Source organism: Fonsecaea nubica (genome assembly GCF_001646965.1).
Source record: "Fonsecaea nubica strain CBS 269.64 chromosome Unknown Scaff16, whole genome shotgun sequence".
In the NCBI taxonomy this organism is placed as follows: domain Eukaryota; kingdom Fungi; phylum Ascomycota; class Eurotiomycetes; order Chaetothyriales; family Herpotrichiellaceae; genus Fonsecaea; species Fonsecaea nubica.
In genome coordinates, this window is record NW_019173689.1 from 267,514 (window position 1) to 287,319 (window position 19,806).

The 19,806-nt window shown below is 53.4% G+C and overlaps 5 protein-coding genes across 5 annotated transcripts; 2 read left to right on the forward strand and 3 right to left on the reverse strand.

Moving 5' to 3' along the window:
- Positions 1–1,301: 1,301 nt before the first annotated feature.
- Positions 1,302–8,402, forward strand: AYO20_03460 (hypothetical protein; the record flags this gene model as incomplete). Its single annotated transcript, XM_022641763.1, has 4 exons — positions 1,302–1,517; positions 1,654–2,343; positions 2,391–6,819; positions 6,877–8,402. The coding sequence occupies 4 exons, from the start codon at positions 1,302–1,304 to the stop codon at positions 8,400–8,402; spliced, it is 6,861 nt and encodes a 2,286-aa protein (XP_022502296.1).
- A 1,639-nt stretch (positions 8,403–10,041) lies between these two features.
- AYO20_03461 (hypothetical protein) lies at positions 10,042–11,136 on the forward strand (the record flags this gene model as incomplete). The annotated part of the gene is made up of 3 exons (XM_022641764.1): positions 10,042–10,161; positions 10,362–10,812; positions 10,943–11,136. 3 exons carry the CDS (start codon positions 10,042–10,044, stop codon positions 11,134–11,136), a joined length of 765 nt encoding a protein of 254 aa, XP_022502297.1.
- Positions 11,137–12,009: 873 nt separating this feature from the next.
- On the reverse strand, positions 12,010–13,453 carry AYO20_03462 (hypothetical protein; the record flags this gene model as incomplete). Its single annotated transcript, XM_022641765.1, has 4 exons — positions 12,010–12,204; positions 12,311–12,904; positions 12,972–13,066; positions 13,159–13,453. The coding sequence occupies 4 exons, from the start codon at positions 13,451–13,453 to the stop codon at positions 12,010–12,012; spliced, it is 1,179 nt and encodes a 392-aa protein (XP_022502298.1).
- A 576-nt stretch (positions 13,454–14,029) lies between these two features.
- On the reverse strand, positions 14,030–16,297 carry AYO20_03463 (catalase-peroxidase; the record flags this gene model as incomplete). Its single annotated transcript, XM_022641766.1, has 1 exon — positions 14,030–16,297. One exon carries the CDS (start codon positions 16,295–16,297, stop codon positions 14,030–14,032), a length of 2,268 nt encoding a protein of 755 aa, XP_022502299.1.
- A 1,632-nt stretch (positions 16,298–17,929) lies between these two features.
- AYO20_03464 (hypothetical protein) lies at positions 17,930–19,679 on the reverse strand (the record flags this gene model as incomplete). Its single annotated transcript, XM_022641767.1, has 4 exons — positions 17,930–17,953; positions 18,037–18,844; positions 19,373–19,473; positions 19,548–19,679. 4 exons carry the CDS (start codon positions 19,677–19,679, stop codon positions 17,930–17,932), a joined length of 1,065 nt encoding a protein of 354 aa, XP_022502300.1.
- Positions 19,680–19,806: the final 127 nt, after the last annotated feature.

The following is a 19,806-nucleotide window of genomic DNA, read 5'->3' on the forward strand; positions in this document are numbered from 1 at the left end:
CAGCTCTCTTTCCACCTGTGAAATATCGCCGAGTGGCTGCAGCAGCGAGCACGGGGCGTCCCTCTCCCTGCCGATGAACTGCGTTGGCTCTGCACTTTGCCCTGCATCGCGTCTCGTTGTCCTCGTATTCTACCTGCGCCCGTCACCCAGAAACCCGAGTGCTACACCGGTTTGCGGCTCTGCAAGCATCGAACAAGTCACAATTGCCTAGACCAAGAGAGTATTCATGTCAAAGGGTCTTCTACCCTGCCCTTGTTCCTACGATAACTGCACGACCTCAACTCAGTCAACCCCCTGATGAGTGTTGGGAGCTCGGATCACATCGGGGGCACGTTTGTGTGGGTCGATTGCCTTTTCACCTCAATAGGGGCCAATTGCAACTGTCCAGCACGCTTCCCAGTTATCAGGGTGTCAGGGAATCTCCCACGCCAGACAACTCCTAGACAACTCCTAAGGTGGTGTGCAGCGTTTGGTCCACAGCCCATCCACCCACCATCCAGAGCCCGGTCTTGCTGGAATGCTGCTAATTTTGCTGGTCTCGCGCATTCCAACCCATCACCAACTGGCTTGCCATCTACTCCTCTCCTATTTGTCTGGTGGTTCGTGTGTAATTGTAGCGGTGAGCGATTCGTTGCCACATCGATTGCTTGCCTGCATAACCACCGAGACTTGTCAGGCGCGTCATTCGTTGTTGGCTCTGCAGGTCAACACCGCCAGATTCTCCAAAATGCAATTGATGCATTGAATGGAGTCGTTTGGGCATTGATGAAAATTTCCAACGAGGAGTGGGATTTCTGGCCGGCTGGATGAGGGTATATGAGTGACCTCATTTCTCCTTTTCTTCCTTTCCCCCCAGTTTGTGTATCGATAGGGAGGGTGATAACTAGCAGATATTAGGCCTGGGTGTGGTATTGGCTTTCCCCCCTTGACTGTTTCTGGCCAGGCGAGTCGCTGAGTTGCTGGGATCTGCGCAGCCAGAGGAGCGTGACTGCAAGGGGGCGCTGTGGCACACCCGCTGTCATTTGCCCGCTCGTCTTCGCTGTTGCCCCATTGGCACCTGGGTTTGGTTTTGCACACCAATGAGCAAGTCAAACACCTTGTGACCTCCTGACGCTGCATTTCCCAGCTCAACCACTGCTCACAATTCTTCTATCGCTCGATACCAGAGGCTGTGTAGACGTAGCCTCGCTCTCTTTTTGTCTGCTTTCTATCCATCTGCTTCGCGTCGCCGCTGCCGCATCAAATGCTCTCCCAATTTAATCGGTCGAAACGTCTTGCCCAGCTACAGCAACAGCTACAGCATGGCGGCTCTGGTCGCCGCGTCGCCCGCCGGCAGAGAAAACGCGTTTTCCCAACAAAGGACCCCGAGATGGTGGAAGATGGCAAAGGCTGACCCTGCAACACTATCCTTTTACGACATGGCGGAGGTTGGGTGTATTTCTCCAACACCTTGCATTGCCGATTGGCGCCATCGCATGCACACCGCCATGCTTGAGAACTACAAGCCAGGACAACGGGTATGCAGAACACTACTCCATTCTAACGCACATCTGTCAAGTGCAAGCCCCTACTTCTTCTTTCTAAGCTTGCGATCCCGCCTCCTCCCCTCCCCTCCTTCTCTCGCACTGGGATCTTGTCTGACACGGACGACAGTATTCCACCCCAAACTACAATGTCTACCTAAGAGCGGCTGCGCTGGTCGCAGCCTTATTGCAGGAATTAGCAGACCGTCCTCAGCCTTATGGAAGCTGCTCCTCACTGTCCAGCGACCACTCGCTGCCATTGCAGGACTGGCAAGCACCAGCAGCATACGCACAAGTATTCACCTCACCGGACCACCCTCGATCCTTGTCTCTTGATGAAAAGCCGACGGCCCGTATTGCGCCAATGGATGCTCGCATAGATTTTGGTGGCTTGTACGGGGTACAGTCTAGAGCCAAGAAGAAGAAAGCCGGGAAAGCTGCTCCGGCAAAATGGCCCGAGTCAGACAACGAAGGAAACGGGAACGCTGCTGGCAATGGTGAAGATGCTGGGGCTGGCGGCGGTGATCAAGGCGGAAGCGCTGGTGGCGATGGCGGCGGCGATGACAACAACAATGGGGGAGGCGGTGACGAGGAAGAGTGGGACTTTGGTGGCAGCAAGAAGAACAAGAAGAAGAACAAGAAGAAGCAAGAGGAGGAAGAAAAGAGAAGGCAGGAAGAGGAGGAGGAGCAGAAGCAGAAAGAGGAAGAAGAGGCTGCAAACCCATTAAGCTGGGCTGACGAGGCGAATAACGCTGCAGTGGAAGATGACTGGACTACAAGTTTCACCACCAAAAAGGATAAAAAGAAGAAGAACAAAAAGGTACTTTCATCCACCGACTTTAACCCTAATGATGCTGACTTCGCTAGGGGATCGACGAGCCCCTTCCTTCTGCTCCAGATCCTCCAGGCGCGGCTTTCCAAGACATCAGTCTAGATGATAGTGCCCCGAAGCTAGAATTTAGTTTCGGTGGTACTGACAGCAAGAAGGATGCGGGAAGCTTTGGTGCCTGGGGTAAAACATGGGACTTTGGATCACTCGATACTGGAACGGGAAAAGTCGACGACAAGGCTTCTAAGAAGGATAACGACAAGAAGGAGGAATCGAGTGGGCTTGGAGAGACTAACCCCTGGTCTTTGAGCAACAAGTCGAAAAAGAAGACGACTACCTCGTACGGTTTCGATTTTGGTGACCTGGATTCAGGCGACAAAGGTTTCGCTCTTGATGGAGACATGGCCGACAGCAAGCCCACTGATGATGCTTGGGGATTTTCCACCGTCAACAAGAAGGACAAGAAGAAGAAAGATAATGGATTCAGTGAGACCACTGTGGTGGACCCAGGCTCAAAAGAGGACGACCTTCTGGGTGCTTGGGGGACCACGACCTCGAAGAAAGATAAGAAAAAGAAAGGATTTTACGATGAAGATCCTGCGCCGCCGCCTCCGCCACCAGCAGACCCAGAGCCTGTGGCTGCGGAGGACGAATGGTCAGGTTTCACGACGAAGAAAGACAAGAAGAAAGGGAAAAAGGGCGTCATCGAAGAACCTCCTGCTGACATAAAGGAAACTGTTGCTGACAACGGAGCCATGGACAATACCTTCGAATGGGGATTTGGAACAGGCAAAAAGGACAAGAAGGCCAAAAAGGGTGCTTTCGGCGATTTCAATGACACTGATGATCTTCTAGCCACACCTGCTCCTGCCCAAGAGCCAATCCAAGCAGTCGATGACGGTGACGACTGGATGTCTGGAGCTTGGGGAAAGAAGAAGGACAAGAAAGGCAAAAAGGCGGGTATCGAAGATTTGTCTGCTTCTGTCGACTTCGGGAGCACCGCTGATGCTAAGACGACAACAAGTGATACTCTGGCAGCTGATGAGCCTATAACGGGAAAGGGCAAAAAAGATAAGAAGGGCAAGAAAGGCTTCGTCATTGAAGAAGAGCCGCCACCGCCGCCAGTCGAGCCACCAGCCGAACCAGACGACATTTGGTCCTCAATCGGCAAAAAGGATAAAAAGGGGAAGAAGGGTAAAGTAACCAGTCCTGAACCCTCGATTCCAGATCCTATTGTCGAAATTGAACCACTGGAGGAGACGGTCAAAGAAGAATATGCTGACACTACTGGGTGGGCAAATCTTTCCGCAAAGGAGCGGAAAAAGAAAGAAAAGGAGGCTAGGAGAAAGGGACTGCTTATTCCTGGCGACGAGCCTCCAGCTCCAGCGCCGGCTCCGGACCCATTACCAGAGCCGGAACCTGAGATGGAAGCCACCAAAGGAGATGACTCTTGGGGTTTTGGTGGTTGGGGCACATCCACCAAGGACAAGAAGAACAAGAAGAAAGGCTTCTTTGACTATGAGGAGGAAGCTCCGCCGCCGCCGCCTCCAGAGCCAGAGCCGATTCCGAGGGAGGAGCCGGAATCGGCTTGGAGCTTTTCCAGCAAGGATAAGAAGAAGGGGAAGAAAAAGGGACTTCTAGACGTGGTTGAAGAGCCACTACCTCCCCCTCCAGCTCCTGAGATACAAGACAAGGAAGATGATACCTGGGGAGCGTTCACAACTTCGGCGAAGGACAAGAAAAAGAAGGAGAAAGACGCCAAGAAGAGCGGATTTCTCGATGTGCTCGATGAGCCAGCCATGCCCGAGCCCCACGTTGAACCTGAGTCCAAGGATAATGATGTCTGGTCTCCATGGGGTACTACTTCTTCCAGTGATAAAAAGAAAAAGGCCAAAGACACCAAGAAAAAAGGCTTCTTGGATATTGACGAGGAACCCCCTCCACCCCCACCGGAGCCGGAACCTGCGCCAGTTGCAGATGTTGTAGAAGAAGATAGTTTCTTCGGGCTGTCGGCTAAAGAAAGGAAGAAAAAAGAGAAAGAAGCAAAAAGGAAGGGAGCCGCAGTCGCAATCCCTGAACCCGAGCCTGAGCCTGAGCCTGAGCCTGTCATCGAACCAGAGCCGGTGGAAGAAAAGACCGACAGTGCCTGGAGCTCTTGGGGGACGGCAAAGGATAAGAAGAAAGCCGGCAAGAAGAAAGGAATCACTAGCGAACTTCCCGAACCAGAACCTGTGCTCGAGCCTATTGTAGAGCCAGAACCGGTAGAGGAAAAGAACGACGATGGCTGGGGTTCCTGGGCCGTCTCATCGAAAGACAAGAAGAAGGCGGCGAAGAAGAAAGGAGCAGCCACCGAAAATCCGCCCGCCGAGCCCGAGCTCATTATCGAACCAGAACCAGCGGAAGAAAAGATGGACGACACCTGGGGTTCCTGGGCCACGTCAGCAAAAGACAAGAAGAAGGGAGCCAAGGACTCGAAGAAGAAAGGTATCGCCGAGGTCGAAGTGCCTCAACAGTCTGATAAACCCGCGCCTCCTGCTGAAGATGATATCTGGGGCTCCTGGGGATCAAAGGAGAAGAAGGGCAGTAAGAAATCAAAGGGCAAGGACGAGCTTCCTCCCCCAGCTCCAAGTCCTCCAGCTCAGGGTTTGACTCCGGAGCCTGATCCGGTGGAAATGATGGATGATGACCTGGGCGGAGACACATGGGCAGGTCTGACCAAAGTGAAAAGCAAGGCATCGTCGAAAAAGAGCACGACTTCAAAGCTGTCAACAGGAAAGGACAAGACGAAGAAAAGCAAGGAGGCAGATGAGTCTTTTGACTTTGCCCCGGCCGACGAACCGTTGCCAGACGTGACTCCAGTCAGCGCTACAAAGAGCATGTGGGGTTTTGGTGCTTCGACTACAACCACCAAATTAACGAAAAGGGAGGAGCTAAAGGCGAAGAAGGAAGCAGAAGAGAAGGCCAGACTGGAGGCGGAGGAACAGGCTAGAAAGGAAGAAGAGGAGAGGCTCGCTCGTGAGGCTGAAGAAGCTGCGAAGAACTCGAAAAAGAAGGCTACCAAATCGTCCAAGACGGAGGCGAAAGCCAGCAAAGCAAAGGATGCCGACGAGCTCATTGACATGTTCGGCGAGCCCACACAAGCCTCCAAATCCGAGAAGGGGTCGAAGCTGAAAAAGACATCGTCCAACAAAGAGGAAAAGGCTGAAGACAAGAAAGAGGACGACTATTTTGGCTTCTGGGGTAGCGCGTCAACATCCAAGAAGACAGCTGGCAAGAAGGACTTGGACTCACAAAAGGAAATTACCCAGCAGGGGTGGCCCGATCAGGATGACGCGCTAGCCGACTTCTCGAGAGATCTGGACTCGGGATTTGACTTTGAAAAGCCTTCTTCTACTTCCAAGGCCGCAAAGGCAATGCTCACCTCGACAAAGACCAAAACCAGCTCCTCTGTCGCCGATCGCATCAAGGCTCTGGAGGGCAAAAAAGAAGAGAGCAAGAAAAAGTCCAAGGCCGAAGCTTCGCTGACTAAGGAATTGCCTCCACTAGACGACGCGCCATCGCCGAAAGAGGAAAGGACGTATATTGACAAGGCCCCAGCCTCAAAGACGAAGACAGCTTCTGCCAGCAAGACGACCAAGGCCTCCAAGAAAGACGCGTCGCTGGTCACAGAAGAGAAGAGATCAAAAGACTCCATCCCTGGCAGCTTCCCTGGCGCGTTTGGTGACGACGACGACTTTCTCGACGACGTCCTCGACCTATCGCCCACATCACCTGAAAAGCCCAAGGCGAAGGCCACCACTGTTGGGAAAAAGAGTGCCAAATCCAAGACGACCACACCCAAGGAGTCAGCGACAAACGACATAGGCCTATTTGAGGGAGAGACAGCGCCTAAGGCCCCCTCCCCGCCCATCGAAGACAAGAAATCATCCAAGAAGGAACGGCCCAGAGTTGAACGATCCGCAACCACTTCTTGGGGATTCTGGGGTGCAGCACCTCCGGCGAAGAAAGCTACCAAAGACAAATCAAAAGACGAGGACGACATGCCGCCGCCACCACCAAAGAAGGAGAAATCACCAACCGGCCTGACCAGGACCAAGTCCACTCGGACTCCGAAAGAAAAGGAACTGGAGGACAGGAAAGAAGCTGAAAAGCTCTCCAAGTCATCTGGATCTGATAAGGAGGCCAAGTCCAAGAAGGCCGAGAGACCAAAGGCCGCGCGTGGTACCTCGTTTTCGAACTTCATGTTTGGAGGGCCACCGCCGTCGGCTATGCCGCGTTCCAAGACCACCAGTCGAAGACCAAGCAGTGCGGGCAGTTCAAGGCCGTCGTCTCGCCGTCAATCCATTGATGGTTTCGCGTCTCCTCCACCTGAGGATGAACCCCAGGTCACCGACAAAGCCGCCAAGCTCATGGGAATGAAGTCTAGCAAGGTCGAACGCCGTCCATCGGTGAAGAGGAAATCTTCAGGTAAGTCAACGATAATGACCGCGGGCAGCCAGATGATAGCTAATCCGCCGTCATTAGCTGTTCCAGACCCATACCCCATTGACGATGATGACATGGTCATGATCCATACCAACGACGATCCTCCGGTTGTGAATAGCGTGGCTGTCCCACAAAATCCAAAGTCTAGGTCCTCCAGATCAAAGAAAGAGGTAGGTGCACGACCCTCCTCGTTAAATCTAGGCCACGTGTTCCGCCCGTCCTGGTCGCCGGATTTCGATAAAGAACTTCATGCTGACGGACGGGTTTCCTTTACGCAGATCAAGTCACACAGCAAAAATATCTCTCAGGACGATGATGTTGTCATGGTCGAGAGCCCTACACATGCAGACCCCTTGGTGACAAGCGGACCCGACGACATGGCGTTTGTAGATCATCCGCCTGCATTGAAGAGAAGCAACACTGCCCCGAGAAAGTCGACAGGGTTTTTTGGCAGCTTCTTTGGCAGTTCTCGTTCTTTTGACGGGGACAGACAGCGACATCGGAGCTACACTCTGACAGATGGGGAAGACCTACCTATCAGGCCCAAAGATAAAACAAAGAGGCGTTCCCGAGTTGTGGACGGGGACGAATTCACCACAGATGCGCCCGCTGAAACAGATGCCGACATGGAAGCTCGACGGGCTGAAAGAAGGGCCAAACGTGAAGCGCGTGACCAGGCAGAAGAAGCCGATCGCGTCGAGCGGGAGCTCAAACGGAAGGAAAGAAGAGAGCGTGAAAAGGCGGATCTCGAAGCTCGTCAACGCAAAGCTCGGGAGCGTGAAAGACGAGAACAAGAGGAGGAAGAGAAGCGTCGCGAAGAAAAGCGGGCTAGACGTGCCGCCCGAGAAGCACGCGCGGCACAAGAAGAGGCAGAGGCGAACGCAGAAGCCGACCGCCGGCGGGAAGAGCGCCGGCGACTCCGTGCGCAGCTCGAGGCTGAGCAAGGAGTCAATCGCGATATTTCGAAAGACGATCGTCGCAGATCATATTATGCAGAAGAGGAGGAAAGACGAAAGCGGAAAGAACCGAAAGATGATCGGAAACACAAAGACAAAGAGAGGTCGAGCCGCAAGAGATCCAGCGTCCTGGTTGAAGAATATCACGAATCTCGAAGTGGCAGCGGTAAAGGAATCGCACCCCCAGCCAACAAGACCAGCTCATGGGTCAACTCTCAAGCTGACGAGCCACCCGACCTCCCACCTGTAGAGGGCACAATCCTCGATCCGAGTGGCGAAAAGCCACGAGCAGCGGACGAGGGGCCCGGGGCTAAACGCAATGGTCGCCATCGCGACAAATATGCAGGGATGACGGACGCAGAAATCGAAGAATACCGTGCTCGCAAGAAGAACTCGCGTCGCGCCGAGGGCAAATCCGCCAGTGGAGGCAGTGACGAGCGAGACAAGGAGCGAGATCGAAGAGAACGACGTCGGCGCAGAGACCGCGAACAGTCTGATGGTCGCGGCTATGGCTATGAGGAGGCGCCCGTCAAAACTTGGGACGGGCGTCCAGCACTCGGCGGCAAGAATGACAGCAAGAGGAGGAGCTTCCTCGGAGGTCTTTTCTGAGGTGGAGGACCACCTTGTGCACTCGATCCCCCCAAGTATCGGGGGGAACAAAAGTGGCGCCAGATGTTGCGCCCAGATCATGACGCCTTTGGGCGAGGATGTCTGCTGGGATGGACATGCACATGCCGTCCAGAAGCAGCGCTTTCTTCCTCGCCCGACTTTGTTGTATGCCAGGAAGCGATCCTGCAAGCATACAGCGACACATTGTTTTGGCATTCGGCATCACCACTCGCTTCGGTACCCATGTCTTCCTATCCTGCTGCCTTGTATACTCGACTTGCACCTATTCATGTGTTTTGGCTTGCATTTTTTGAGCGACGAGGACGACAGTTCCGAACTGAGCGATTTGAACTGATTTTGCACCATTTCCCGCTTCTTCTCTCGAAGCTGAGCTGAGCTAAAGATGATATATTGTGGAACCCAATTTGTACGAGTATCGGGCTTATTGGACTTGCAGCTAAGGAAGCTTGGGTTTGTTGACTGAGCGCTTTGCTCTTTACACTTTTTTGGATATAGATACCCCATTTAGTTAATATTCTCATACCTGTTCGTCCATCACAAGGGTCTGTTTAATGTTCGCATTGAATGTCCAGCACTTTGTAGGATATGAGTGGCTTCGACCACTTGGAGCATTGCCCTTCTGGGTGCATTATAGTGCCAGATGATTAGAGCTGTCGCGTTTGACGTGGGACGAGTCGAACTGGGTTGACGCCGATTTTCCTTTGGAGTCCCAAACCAGATCGTATCTGCGGATCTACGACCTCCCACAAACAGACAGGTTGATCAGATACGGATTCAGTCACAACAAAGACTCCCCGTTGGGTGTCCGTCCCTGGGCCGGGGCGAAGCGACGAGGGACGTGCATGTCGACGAAGAGGAATGGGGCGAGCAAGATCACGAGGGTCCACAGGTACAGTGCGTCGAGGACCGTCCAGGCACGACTTTGATAGAGGCCGGGAGAAGGTGTTGTTGGGTGGGATGTCATTTTTGGAGGAGTGCTTGATTTAGGGACTCGAGGATTATCTGGTAGAGGGTGGACACGTGCGTGCGTGTGTGGATGACAAGGACAGAGGATTGTAAAAGTCGTACAGGTCTGTGGATCGCTGGTTATCCCGAGAGCCCGTTCGGTCTCTTGAGGTTCGCAGAATGAAGATGACGGATGCTCTGTTGGTAGATCGTGGAGGTGTTTAATATTTCTTATCGCAAAGACCCAGATAAATGACTTGCGAGGTTGTCAAACAAGTCGGTGGAAAAGGCGCGCGCGTGTGTTTCCCGGGCCGGTGGAGCCTGAAAGTATTGAATGCAATAATCAGAAATACCTTTTTCGCCACGAGACCAAAATATTGCAGGACGTGTAATGTGTTTGGTGGTATGAAGAGTGATCAACTTGGTCGTGTGCAAGTGGCAGTGTGAGCACCCAGAGCCTTGTGGTGGACGACAGACAAGGCTGCCCAATCGCGTCTCTAGCTCAAAAATTGGCATCGCAAGGCTGTCTGTCTGTCTCGCCTATCAACCTCGCCTTCCAGCAGAATCCATTTCATGTACTGTAACACGGTAACTGCGTACACATCCTGCATGGGCGCCTCACATACACCACTATAAACTTCTCTCCATCTTCTCTTAGGCACCCGCCGTGACAATGACAAGAAGGAAAAAGCAAAAGACCAGCCACCTGACAAAGGGAGAGCTCAGTCAGGCCGAGATATGGGACGATTCGGCGCTGATCCGGTCGTGGAACGACGCTGTTGCAGAGTACGAGGTATGTATGAACAAATTTCTTAACAGTCCACCAAATTCCCACCTCGCCAAGCTACAGCAGAGAATACTGCATGATTTCATGGGGATTATACCATATAAGCACTACACAGATGAAGTCCCCCGACAAACAAATCACATTCTACTATCTATCTCTCAATCCTTGGCCTCTTTTTCTTTTCTGCCTCTAACGTGGAACACTAGTACTACCACAGCATCCACGCGCGGGGCGAAGACGTGGAAGAGATCCTCCGAAAGGCCGAGATGGGCGAACTCGACGACGAGAATACCGACGCTGATGTCGACATGGGCGGACAGTGGCGACCTGTCCATCCAGAGACACCGGCTGACACCGCAACTGCGGCTGCAGCAGCGGCCGCCGATGAAAACGAGACTACTGCCGATGCTGGTGCTCGTGACACCAGATCCGAGAGTGGCGAAGTGGCAGATGAGGATGACCCCGAAGGCAGCCCGGATGGTCTCGAGCAGAGACGTAAAGCTGCTATGGATCAATTCAAATCTTTGTTAGACGAGCCGGAAGGACAGCAGAAACATCCACCTCGGTCAACATTGGAACAGCCATCGACAACGACGACAACAGCTCCAACTATAGGACCAAGCTTACCCCCAACCAGTGCTATCGAGAACGTGCAAGGTACGGGCCTCTTCCCATCTATTCCCTCCCCCTTCCCTTCCCTTCTACTTTGACCTTGTGTTTCATTTCCTCTTCCTCCAACCACTGTCCAATAGACGTCGTGTCTCTTCTAACTTAAAGTACCTTTCAGTACCACCAACCGCCACCCCCGCTGCACCCGCAACAAGCCTCTCACCAGACCAAACGCTCGAAAATATCAAGATGGCGTATTACTGGGCGGGATACTACTCGGGACTTTACGATGGACAGCGCCAGCGACAAGCCCAGCATGCTCAGGCTCAAGGTCAACCGCCGGCCAAAGACGCCACGGGAGACCAGCAATGACCTAGTATTTCTCAAAGACTCAGACGTGATTTTATGAGTCCTTTGGTGGCCACTCTCAACATCCATGACTACATTACCCAAAGCCATCATCTCGAGAATTGGAACCGATCTGTCCATTTACCCTAGCTAACCACCTACCTACCTACCTCCCCCCCCCCCAAACGCCGAACGTGACTCGCCTTCCATCACCATCAAGGAATCAATTCACGATCCGAAGACGTGCCGGTCAAGGGACAGGAGAAGGAGAAGAAAGCGATATCTTATCACCGAGCAATCCTTGATTTCTAAGAGCCCTCCCCCCTTACCTCCTGTCAACCTGATTCAAGGCGAAAATGGTTGAAGGGTTGAAGGGAACATGCATTTCCGGCTAGCCTGGAGGTACACGCTCCAATACCTTCCCACCTGCATCGAAACTTTCAAGGCCCCGAGCGAGTCCAAGTCCAATTGTGTGCTCAGCACCAACCTCGACTGAGGGAGTGGAAGAGACGAGAAGGGTAGGAAGGAAGCGTGGGTGGCGGAACCATGGACGATTCGCGAATCACAATCTTGCAAGAAGACCGGGAAGACGGGCGAGAGAGAGAGAGAATATCATAATTGACCTTCTCCTGCCTGTCCCGTACCTTCACCTCGACCGCAGACTCGCTTGTCAAAAAGATCTTGCCGTATGTTCCGACACGGTCGGACAGGACCCCAGTGATGCAACTCCTTCTTTCTATATATCTTTCTTCCGTTTGGGTGAGAGCTTGTAAAAGTCCCTTGTAAAAGACATGAGCAATTCCCTGGATTTTCCTCGTTGAACCCAGAGATTCAAAACCTCTCTCTCCTTGCTGCTTCTTCGCTTGCCACTCTCAACAAAACATGCTTCTCGCAAAATCAGTCGACGTCGATATCGTAACATACATAAGCCGAATACTCTCCTTGGTCTCCACCGGCGACCATGTCCTGCTGACTTGTCCCTTCGTCTTTGACTACTCTGCCCTTCTTGTCTCTGCCGAAGGCGTTGCCGGCGAGGTACGAGTATTCGCTGTCCAGGCCTTGACGGACCTTCTTTTCGCGTTTGGAGTCCGTCTAATGGGGTTCGGGGCCTTCGTCAGCATCTGGTCTTTGGCATTTTCTGGGAGAGCAAGAGCGTAGGATGGCTCCAGAAGCTGGGATTGTCAACGGCATAACATACCTTGATCAAAAGAGCCACATAATCCAGCGGCAAGCCGTACCTTAGGACGGTTTCGACAAAGACCCTCAGCACAATCACATGGACGAGACACATGACCGCCTCGCTCCAGCCCGTCCTACCCAACCTCAGCGTTTCTCCCCAGACCCTCTTCTCCTCGCCTTCCACTCTCTTGACCTCCCTTTCCTCCTCTTCCTTGCCGCCCTCCTTGTACTTGTAGTCTCTTGGAACCCACTTCCGCTCTCGGGCCTTGTGCACGAACTCTGGCGCATGCTTCCTGAACAACGTCACCGCGTACAGACTGTATTCCTGGTCCTGGGCGACAAAGGTCGCCGAGCGCGGGACCACCATGGGCGCCAGCGTTTCGTAGGTCCTCAAGAACTCCTTGACGTTGGCGTTAGGCACGGCGACCAGGTGTGTCTCCAGATGCTCCGAGTGTTGGTTCTGAACCAGGAGTTTGGGGTCTGTGATGAGAGGGGCGAGAGATTTCGTCGAGAGATTTCCCGTCTGTTTCCGAACGAGGGATTGAAGAGACGTGCGGAGCGAGTTGTATTGGTTGTACTTGGACCGAACGTCGTTGTCTATCGAATTGGCTTCCTGTTCCCCCCGTCAGAGTCAGCAGGGCAATGGTCGGTCACCAAACCTCTCGGAGCAGCAACATTACCTTTTGTAGAAGATCAATCAGCTCCGACAGCGGCCTGTCGGCACGGTATTTGACTTTGTTCCACGAGAAACTCCGGAGGTATTGCTCGAGTGGCTCTGGATAGGCCCAGCAATCAAAAAAGTCAGCCCTCTCAATCCGCAAATCCGCCATACACGGGCCAAGTTCCAGTCGCATTCTGAAAACGTACTGTCATTGACGTTCTTGTGCATCGCAATCTTCTCCTCGTCCCCGTCCAGGATATTCTTCAACGTATCCCCGACCTTCCCCACCACTCCGTGACAAACCGCCGCGAGTTTGGCCAGTTCCTCCGACTGCTGTAAGAGGGCATCGAGCGTGCCGATCTTGAACTCCGGGATGGAGAATGGGAGGACGTCGCCGTTGGACGGGTTCGCGGCTTTCTGGACCGACGCGATCGCGTCGTCCTTGTGGCCCGAAGGGGTTATACTCGAGGGGACCGAGATGAAGAGATATTTGGCAGACATGGTAGAGGGATGGTTGCGGGCTGGGGCCTGGATTGGGAGGTTTGGGGTGCTCGGGACCGGGGGGGAGAGCGAGATGAAGAGAGACACAGAGTATACAAAATACGAGGAGCTTTCAGTCCCACAGGTCCATACGAGTATGCATGAGAGAGAAAGGCTGCACTGGGGTCGATTGCTCGCAGAGATCCGGGTGAACTATTTAGATGGTGCAGTTGGCGGACATGGAGCTCTCCCGCTGCGATATGATGATTGGCGTGTCGAAGCTCCCAGTGGGAGGGGTGCGTCATGCCCATTTCCATCTCATAGGCATGCACACCACGTTGTTCTACACCCTTTGGGCATCCCATTAGTGCTCTTACAACTCAGCTTTATCATCTGAAATAGATCGAAAATGCAAAGTCATATTTCAGCTGGTACATTTTGTATTGCTATTTAGTACGGTTGCAGTTCATTGAGCCTGCTAACCGATTGAACTTATTGACTGCCCACTGCCCCGACTCCAAACCGCATGATAAAGCGACTTACGGCACGACGATGCTTATCATAGTTCTCCCTTCTTCAAAGCGTGTTTCATCTCGCCTATAGACGCGCTCTTGCAGGGTCTTGAGCGGAAGCCACGTCGAATCGGTCCAAGTTCATCACCTTCGCCCAAGCGGCAACAAAGTCTTTGGTAAACTTCTCCTCGTTACCCGCGCTGGCATATACCTCGGAAATAGCACGTAGCTCGGCGTGTGAGCCAAAGACAAGGTCACTGCGAGTGGCAGTCCATTTCTTCTGGCCGGTCTTGCGGTCGATGCCTTCGTAGAGTTCCTCATCAGCGCTGGCGGCCTTCCAGGTGGTGCCCATATCGAGGAGATTGGTGAAGAAGTCGGGGGTCAGTTGACCAGGGCGCTTGGTAAAGACACCATGAGAAGAACCATCCCAGTTGGCGTTCAGGACACGTAGACCACCAACCAACACGGTCATTTCAGGCGCAGAGAGGTTCAGCAGCTGTGCCTTATCGATGAGGAAGTGTTCGGTGCGGGCACGTCTTGTTCCCTTGCCATAGTTGCGGAATCCATCAACCAAAGGCTCGAGGTGTTCGAAAGATTGGGCATCGGTTTGCTCTTGAGTGGCATCAGTGCGCCCAGGTGTAAAAGGAACAGGGATGCCGGCAGCCTTCTCCACAGCAGCGCTGCCTGCAAGGACGATGAGATCCGCCAGTGACACCTTCTTGCCACCGCTTGCGGAGCTGTTAAATTCCTGTTGTACCTTCTCCAAAGCGCTGAGCACTTGAGTCAGCGTCTGGGGGTTGTTCGCTTTCCATTTGTTCTGGGGAGCGAGGCGAATGCGAGCACCGTTGGCGCCGCCCCGCTTGTCGCTGCCGCGGAAGGTTGAAGCCGATGCCCAGGCAACAGTCACCAGGTCGGAAGGCTTGATGCCAGTGGCCAGAATCTTTTGCTTGAGGCTGGAAATGTCACTCTCGTCAATGATGGGGTGGTTGGCAGGAGGAAGAGGGTCTTCCCAGATCAGGACCTCGGACGGGATCTCCGGACCGAGCCAGCGGGATCGTGGACCCATGTCACGGTGCAACAACTTGAACCAGGCACGAGCGAAAGCGTCGTGGAGTTCCTCTGGGTGCTCAAGGAAACGACGTGAGATCTTTTCGTATGCGGGGTCGAAACGGAGGGAAAGGTCGGTTGTCAACATGGTTGGCTTGTGCTTTTTGTTCGGGTCATAGGCATCGGGGATGATCAAGTCGTCTGTCTTTGCAACCCACTGGTTGGCACCAGCAGGGCTCTTTGTGAGCTCCCACTCGTACTTGAAGAGATATTCGAGGTACTTGTTGCTCCATTTAGTGGGAGTGCCGGTCCAGGTGACTTCGAGACCGCTGGTGATGGTGTCCGGGCCCTTGCCGGAGCCATACTTGCTGACCCAACCCAGACCCTGTTGCTCGATGGGAGCGTCTTGTGGTTCCTTGCCGACATTGTCCGAAGGACCGGCGCCGTGTGTCTTACCGAAGGAGTGGCCACCGGCAATCAGGGCAACGGTTTCTGTATCGTCCATAGCCATGCGGCCAAAAGTAGTGCGGATGTCTCGAGCGGCAGCAACAGGGTCGGGGATGCCGTCAGGGCCTTCTGGGTTGACGTAGATCAAGCCCATGTGCGCAGCTGCGAGCGGAGTCTCCAAGTCCCGGGTATGGATATCCTTGTGATCTTTTTTATGTTCATCACCATCGACAACTCCGTCACCCGCGATGCCTGCGTGGCCCTCCGAGTAACGAATGTCATTGCCTAGCCAGGTGGTTTCGCCGCCCCAGTAGGCAGACTCATCAGCCTCCCAGGTGTCTGGGCGACCTCCAGCAAAGCCAAAGGTCTTGACACCCATGGATTCGAGGGCGACGTTGCCAGTGAGGAGCATGAGATCCGCCCAGGAGATCTTGTCGCCGTACTTCTGCTTAATGGGCCAGAGCAAGCGGCGTGCCTTGTCCAAGCTGACATTGTCGGGCCAGCTGTTGAGGGGAGCAAAGCGTTGTTGACCTTGACCACCGCCACCACGACCGTCGGTGACACGGTAGGTACCAGCACTGTGCCAGGCCATTCGAACGAAGAGACCACCATAGTGACCAAAGTCCGCGGGCCACCAGTCCTGAGAGTCTGTCATCAAAGCGTGGAGATCTTTCTTCACAGCTTCATAGTCCAAGCTCTTGAAGGCTTGTGCGTAGCTGAAGTCTTTGTCGAGGGGGTTGGAGACAGGAGTGTGCTGGCGGAGGATGTTGAGTCTGAGGTCGTTTGGCCACCAGTCGCGGTTGCGGGTGCCGCCACCGGCGACATTGGCCTCTCTCATTGGGCATTTAGACGAAGCCATGGCTGCAGATGCTCTTGTCAGTCTAGTGAGAGGAAAAGACAGTCGAAGAGAAGTACAACGTGAAGGTGAGAGGAGAGCAAGAGACATGTCGGGAAGGGAGAGAACTACCCCGCGTCTTTATACAGAGCAAAGTGAAAGGGAGACCCCTCAAGTGAATCAAATACCAGGTACCTTCCTACCTCGCTACCCATATGCCAAGGTAGGATTAGCGCATAAGCCCCCGCCGGAAATCGGCGTCTAGCCAGCCAGGGATTTATTAGCTCTCTTGCGGTTGGTCTGTGAGCTTCCTTGCGTTTTTCTTAGAACGGCTAGTTGGAGCGACCGGATTTGCACTGTTTGGGCAATGTCCAGCGAAAGACACATGAGTTTTGGGCATGACAAGGGGTTGGGAACCTCGACACCCTCGGCACAACAAGTGAAGACGCAAGCATTGTCGATTCTAGATTTTTATTACCTGCAACGTCATTTGTTCGCAGATGGCAGCCCGCCCCAGAAAAAGCCCCATTGACGATCGAATCTTCTAGTCCCCCAACCAAACAACATGCAACCGAACTTCTCGGAGGGGCAAGGGGGTGGTGGGGGAGAATGCAAAGAGCCAGGGGAGGGGGGACACGCTTCTACATCAGCGATCTAGGGTGCCAGGACAGACTGAGGCCAGCCATTTGAACAAGAACACGACGAAGCCCGTCTTCCCCTCCTCCTCCATGTGTTGTTTTCGGCAACAGAGCAAGGTATGGGTCACACGGAGCGGTGGTTGACAAAACATACCAAGGTAGCAAGCAGTCAGCGAGCGAGGACACCGAGGAATATTCCCATCGAGGGCATTGGATGCAAAAACTACTGGGATGTGTCCTCTTCGTCAGGACTCCATCCATCATACGACGTATGCGGGATCGTCATGCCACTGATATGCCGTCGACCAAGAACATTTCCTCGCTCTCCCCCACCCCCCTCTCGCCCATCGGTGGAGTTCCTGGAAGCGTTTCGAAATCGGGGACAAATATGCCGGGATCATGGACGAGTAGGAATAATAATGGGTCGAGATAGGAAGTGTCTCGCTGGGACCTACGTTATTTCGCCTTGCTGCCGCGATTTTGCCGTTTCGGGCTACTCTAGAATAGAATCTGACCTGTCATCATCTTCCTCTTCGTCAAGCCCGCCTCGCCTCGTCATTTGCCTCCGAGGTTGTTGATAATAATCCTTTGCGACATCCCACCTTGCGATCACGACAGCTCACACGTCTGGTGACAAAAATTGATGGCGGCCAAAAGCCAATGCCATGTGTTTGATTTTCAATTCTTGCTCTTCATATTCAGTGTTCTTGTACACATAATCTAGGCACGGCTCTAGTACGTATCAAAAAAAGTCACAAACACCTCTAAATGAGCCAAATCGCTCCCAGCCTCATTGACAACATGCCCGCCATGCCATCTTAGCCATCTGTTCAAAATCGCAAGCTTCAAATGGGCATATATCCCCAACCCATCTCCTACCCAGCAAAGCAAAGGTCCCCAGTATGTACTCCACTCTCCATAGTCTAATCGCTTTTGATACTCTTCTTGAAACGACTTGAGCACAATAAGGTCTTGGAGGGAAAAGAATAGTCGACAATTTCCAACACCACGGTATCCTTTACGCTGAGGTCATGTGGTGACCCTGTAAAGAGATTTTAATACCTATGACGCGGATTGTCAGTCACAGCAGCCCGCATCAAATGAATATTGTCACAGCAGACGTACCTTTGCGTGTTTTGGCTCAACGAACAGGGCGGTCGCCTCGACCAGCTTCACGGGTTCCTCTCCTTCGGCAACTTCAAGACTCTCAATCCACCCTTCAGCCCACGCTTTGCGGCCTTCGACTTTCGTCGTCTTGGCCCGCAGCACCAGGAACTGACCCGCCATCGTCGGCTTGAGGTAGTTGATGTTCAGATTGGCAGTCACGCCCACTTTATTCTGCATGGCAGGGAATGCGCACCGCGCCAGCCCCTCGTCGAGCATGGTGGCCAGAAACCCTCCATGCACGATCCCCGGGTGTCCAGAAACATCCGTGCCGACGTAGAATATCTGCACCATGGATTTTCCGCCTTTTTCATTAAAGTAGTACGGGGGCACCACGATCATTCCTGGGCCCGCCAATGTCCCTGCCGTCAGATTGTGTGATCTCAGCTCTTCGGGGATTTTCAGGTGCGGTCTTGACTCGACAAAATCGGGATTGGCCCTCAGGGACTGTGCCAGGGCACAATTTTTAATGTGTTCGTCAACTTCGCGTGCAAAGTCATTGTCCGGGGAGTAGAGCTCGAGGGTTTCGGCGTCCGAGGGCATTGAACCCATGATGAAGGGCGTGGGGATCGGAGGGGCGTAGGTAATGGCAAAATAGGCACCGATTGCGAAGAAGGTGGTGCTGATGAGGATGAAGCTGATTGTCCGGCGGACACGGGCTTGTCCTTTGTTGTGGACGACAACTGCGGCCTCGTGTATCAGCAATCCGTCAGGACTGACACTGGCTTTAATGTCACCCACCTGTAGAATATGAACTCCACGTAGTCTTCTGTATCGGTTTTGAGTATCGAAAGGCTCTTAATCGAACGGATGACGAGGTGGGTGCTGAAAATTGTCCAGTGGCAAGGTGGTTCGGCCTGTGAGCGCTGAACCGAGGGTAGAGAGTGTGTGCAGGAGAAGTACAATATAGACGGATAGAGAGGGAATTCCTGGTCGCAGGCTGGTTGAAAAGAGACGTTGAGCGAGGGATGCAGAGCCCAATTCTATTTAACGTTGGCCGCCCAGAAGCCATTGTTCCCCAACAACAAGATATCCAGCAAGACGAAGCGATAAACGGGCCGCCCGTGACCGGCGGATACGACAAAGCGAAGAGCGAGATGCGGACGTAGCAGTGCGATGAGATAATATGGGAGCGCATGTGGAGTTTAAAAAAGACAATGCCTGGCCTCCATTGGCAACAACCGAGAGTAGACATGCGGCTTGGGATGCGATGGGGGTTTTTTGCCTCGGTTCACAGCCTCACGGGGCAGCCTCGGGGGCAAGATTCCACCGCATCTGCCCTGCCCCTTTACCTCACTCGATCACTCGAATATACGAGAACAGGGAGTATTGGTGGTACGCCTGTGTTAGTGCCAGGTCAATATCCTCTTTGCTCAAGTCTTCCATGATCAGGTTGCACTGTTCGTCCTCATCATATCCTATTATTAATAAGGGAACATGTGGTGAGAAGCGCTATGTTCTATGTGCTGTACAGGAGCCAAACATTCCTGTGCTTCGCAGGTTGTGGCTCCTGCTCCCAGCCAGCCTTTTGTTTCTTCCACACTCTCGTATCCCGTATTGGCCTTGACCCGCTGATCCAGTCCCTTATCCATTTCCACACCCATATTTACGGCCGTCTTGGCAGATCCAGCTGGCGCTAGAGCGCAGAAACGTGTAGCCCCTTTTTTGCGTTCAGCCTTAGCGCGCAGATTCCATCGGACGCTCCGGGTTGGCTGCAACGCAAATTCAACA